Source organism: Perkinsus marinus (genome assembly GCF_000006405.1).
Source record: "Perkinsus marinus ATCC 50983 genomic scaffold scf_1104296948024, whole genome shotgun sequence".
Taxonomy (NCBI): Eukaryota; Perkinsozoa; order Perkinsida; family Perkinsidae; genus Perkinsus; species Perkinsus marinus.
Genome location: NW_003210351.1, coordinates 1 through 3,482, shown reverse-complemented (window position 1 = coordinate 3,482; position 3,482 = coordinate 1). Strand labels below are relative to the sequence as shown.

The following is a 3,482-nucleotide window of genomic DNA, read 5'->3' as shown; positions in this document are numbered from 1 at the left end:
CGTATACGAATGGGAAGGCTATCAATGATGTATTACAAGTTGGGCACAGAGGATACCATACACTGAAAGGAAATATAGTCGGGCATATAGGAACTAGTAGTTCACTCGATAGTATGATGATGATGATGATCAAAAGGCTCCGGTTCGATGATACTACCTTCCTTATGAAGTTGTTACGAACGCTCTTCGAAGTATCCGGACCAAACTCAATTATTTGTACCTACATTGACATCATCATCAACACCATTGCCGCCATCATCATTACATCAGCCGCTTGGACATAGGCTTGTTGTGGTGGTGGTGGAGGAGGAGGACTCTGAGAGTATCCATAATTCTGATCGTAATACCCATACCTAGCAAGGATGATGTAAAAAGAGTATTTTACGATGCAACAATGGATATTAATTATTAAGTACACAGTATCCTTCTCCTGGTATACAGTTAGATGTACTACCACAATCATCGTTATTACGTTGCCTGTTGTTGTTGTGGATAGTAGTACTGATTAGTAGGCTTGGATTGGTGACCTATTACTGCTCCTTGGACTATAGGAGTAGGATATGATGACATTATTATACACGTTTAATAATACTCTACTCATCGATTCAACAGGAGTAATCCGCGTCACGTCACGTCACTGGAGTGACAGTAACATCTTGCTATCTCACCATTACTTAAATAGTCCCGTCGCCGCCATCATATGTATATGACGCCAACTCACGTGATGATGATAGTGGGATGGAAGCCGTTTCGGTGTCGCTAAGGCTATATTCTAATCAACCAACAGGGGATATAATAAATAAAGTTAAGATACATGCTATATAGTGAGAAAAGGTACCGTACGTGCCGACCTAGGAGTGGTGGCTAGAGGATCTGCACACTTTATTGGGGTCTTGCAACCGCCCTCGGGAGACCTACGACGACGTTTGCTGCCACTTGAAGACATATATAAACACTCTCGCGATGCGATAAGTAATTGACAATAATGATCACAACACATATTCGACAAATGTAACGATTTTACACACGTATAATCGATCAAATTGGAGAATCAATCAACTTTCTTACAAGGCGTATCTTCACTATGAGCGCTTAACCTGAACCAAACACCCTTCCCTACACTATGGAATCAGCCTTACTCATTATTATCAGCTTTGAGTGGTGACTCTGTACGGGAGGTGGTAGGACTACTGCCTCCATTGCCATGTAGTACACTAGTACGTTCACGTCTATACATCCTAGTCACCCATAAGTGACGTTGGACATCATTCATCATGAGCAAGTCGATAAATGATTGTAATCTAAAGGGGAGGGGGCAGGGGTGATCATGACACAGATAATAATAGTTAGTCGTAGCTTCTACTACCGGTATAGAACACCATAGCCCTCAAGAGTCTGGAATACGAACCAGAACCAACTTGATCCGAGAGTAAGGCCAAGTAATAGTCCTGCTCGGACCTGTGACCATGTATGTGCTAAGAGGAATACTCTTGAGTACCTAACATAGATCGTCCTGAGACGAGATCATGAGGATGATACTTACGCGAGGGGGAAAACAATGAGTATGACCGCCAAAACGGGCGGAATGTATCTTATCCATAGTGGTCGTGTTCGTATATGATGCTTAACAAACAAGAAACTGAAAAAGAGATGGTAGAATACCCCATCCAGGATTCGAACCGGGGACCATCAGCTTACCCATATGCAATGATAAAGCCACAAAACTGACAGTGATCACTCGGCATTCCATAACCCTTAGCAAAGGTACCTTCCGGCCTTGGCTCAGCAATGTAGTACTTTAATATGGTATTCACTATTGTTGATAATATCAACCCTACCAGTAGTAGACCCCACCGAACCTGAGTAGTAACAACAATACCGCACAGGTTCAATCCTCACATCATGCATTATTCCCCCTGCATATTACTGATTGCCGCACTAAAGTGATGGTAAAGATCGATGATATAGCAAAGATAGGTGCTAGTGATAGTAACGCTAACATCCACCCTATGACCTGATAGTGAGGCGGAGCGAGGCGGCAAGTACTACTATTACTACCTTGCCGTACTCCCTAGTTGGGTATGGTACGTAAGTTAGAGAGAATACTGTCCAATCAGGTGGTAGACAGATGACACTAGAATTGGGTGACATTAGGCATAAACACTATAACAATACACTAAGCTTATGCATTAGGTTAATACTTCAACTGTTGATAATCATCATCATCGCTACTACTAGACATTACTACGACACCTACTAAACCGGTTCATGATCTCGAGGGCAGATTCTGAGCACTTACCACCACCTTCATGATGGCAGAATCATTCCATCACATCATGAACATATGACCAAAAGGTATTAACAATCAGATCGTTCATACAGAATTATCCTTATGAAGTAGTATGGTACCAACCTCTCAAGGCATGATGATGTAAATTGGAATTCGCATACTACTGTTTTCAATTCCCATCATAAACACCACCACCAAGGTCAGGATCATCAACATATCCCCACTTCTTCCCCTACCACTCGTTTTACGTCTTTTCCATCAGAATAAACCCCAGCCTCCAGCAGCAGCAGCAGAGAGGCAACTATCCTCAAATTCTCGTACAAACTCCGGACCTATTCTACCATCATCTTAGGCAAGAGAGATCATCGAGATATCCTTTGATAAGCTCTCCATCACCTCATGACGTCATACATGCCGGAAGGATGATGTCCTTCTTGAATTGATTCCGAGCTTATTATAAGACCTGCTCTAATAAGATTCTTATTATAAGAACACTCTCTTGTATCACATCTATTCCACCACCACCACCACCTTTGATATTATCCCCGGACCCAGCAGCCGAGAACAGCAGCCTTCATATATGGACTCAACAAAAACATGCTCATTGACTGATGATGATAATGATGATGATAGAATCTTATGGAGCCAATTAGTAGCACTGGAATCCAAAACGTAACGAGAAACATTTCCAATAAATAAAGTATCGACAACTGGGACAATAATTTCACGGCGCGTGAGGGTTCAGAGCCGAATCCTCTCCTCTTCCTTCCACTCAGCCGTCCCTGGTACTATACTCTAGTAACAGCGAAGGGATACCAGAGGCTACTACCAAACCCTATTGATTGCTGTGTTAAGTTTGACATAGTTAAGAAGTAATCGGGAATGACACATATCCCTACCCACCCGTGCATACCACACCTCTACCACATCACATAGCTATCCTCGTCGGTAGCTTCTAAAGTTCCAATCCCGCCTCAGACAGTCTAGGCTTCTGCTCTCTGAAGAAGTTCTACAGAGTCGATAGAGAGATACTGAGACGAGTTGCTATCGAGAACATACCCTCTAGCGTTAGACCGATATCCAACAGTACCGCTACCGGGGTTCGAACCCGGGACCTACCTTGACAAGGTCATCATAGGCCGTGATGATAGTATTAATACCTCCCGCCAATCCCAGCCCTCCTGCCTACTCT

The 3,482-nt window shown here is 43.2% G+C and overlaps 1 protein-coding gene across 1 annotated transcript; it reads right to left on the bottom strand.

The window, feature by feature from the left end:
* Nucleotides 1-1,146: 1,146 nt before the first annotated feature.
* On the bottom strand, nt 1,147-2,881 carry Pmar_PMAR001314 (Dolichyldiphosphatase, putative; the record flags this gene model as incomplete). The annotated part of the gene is made up of 8 exons (XM_002779017.1): nt 2,799-2,881; nt 2,687-2,753; nt 2,059-2,622; nt 1,928-2,014; nt 1,699-1,859; nt 1,544-1,639; nt 1,367-1,498; nt 1,147-1,301 (listed from the first exon to the last, which is right to left on the bottom strand). Coding segments are annotated over exons 3-8 (724 nt in total), but the record flags the coding sequence as incomplete, so codon positions are not given.
* Nucleotides 2,882-3,482: the final 601 nt, after the last annotated feature.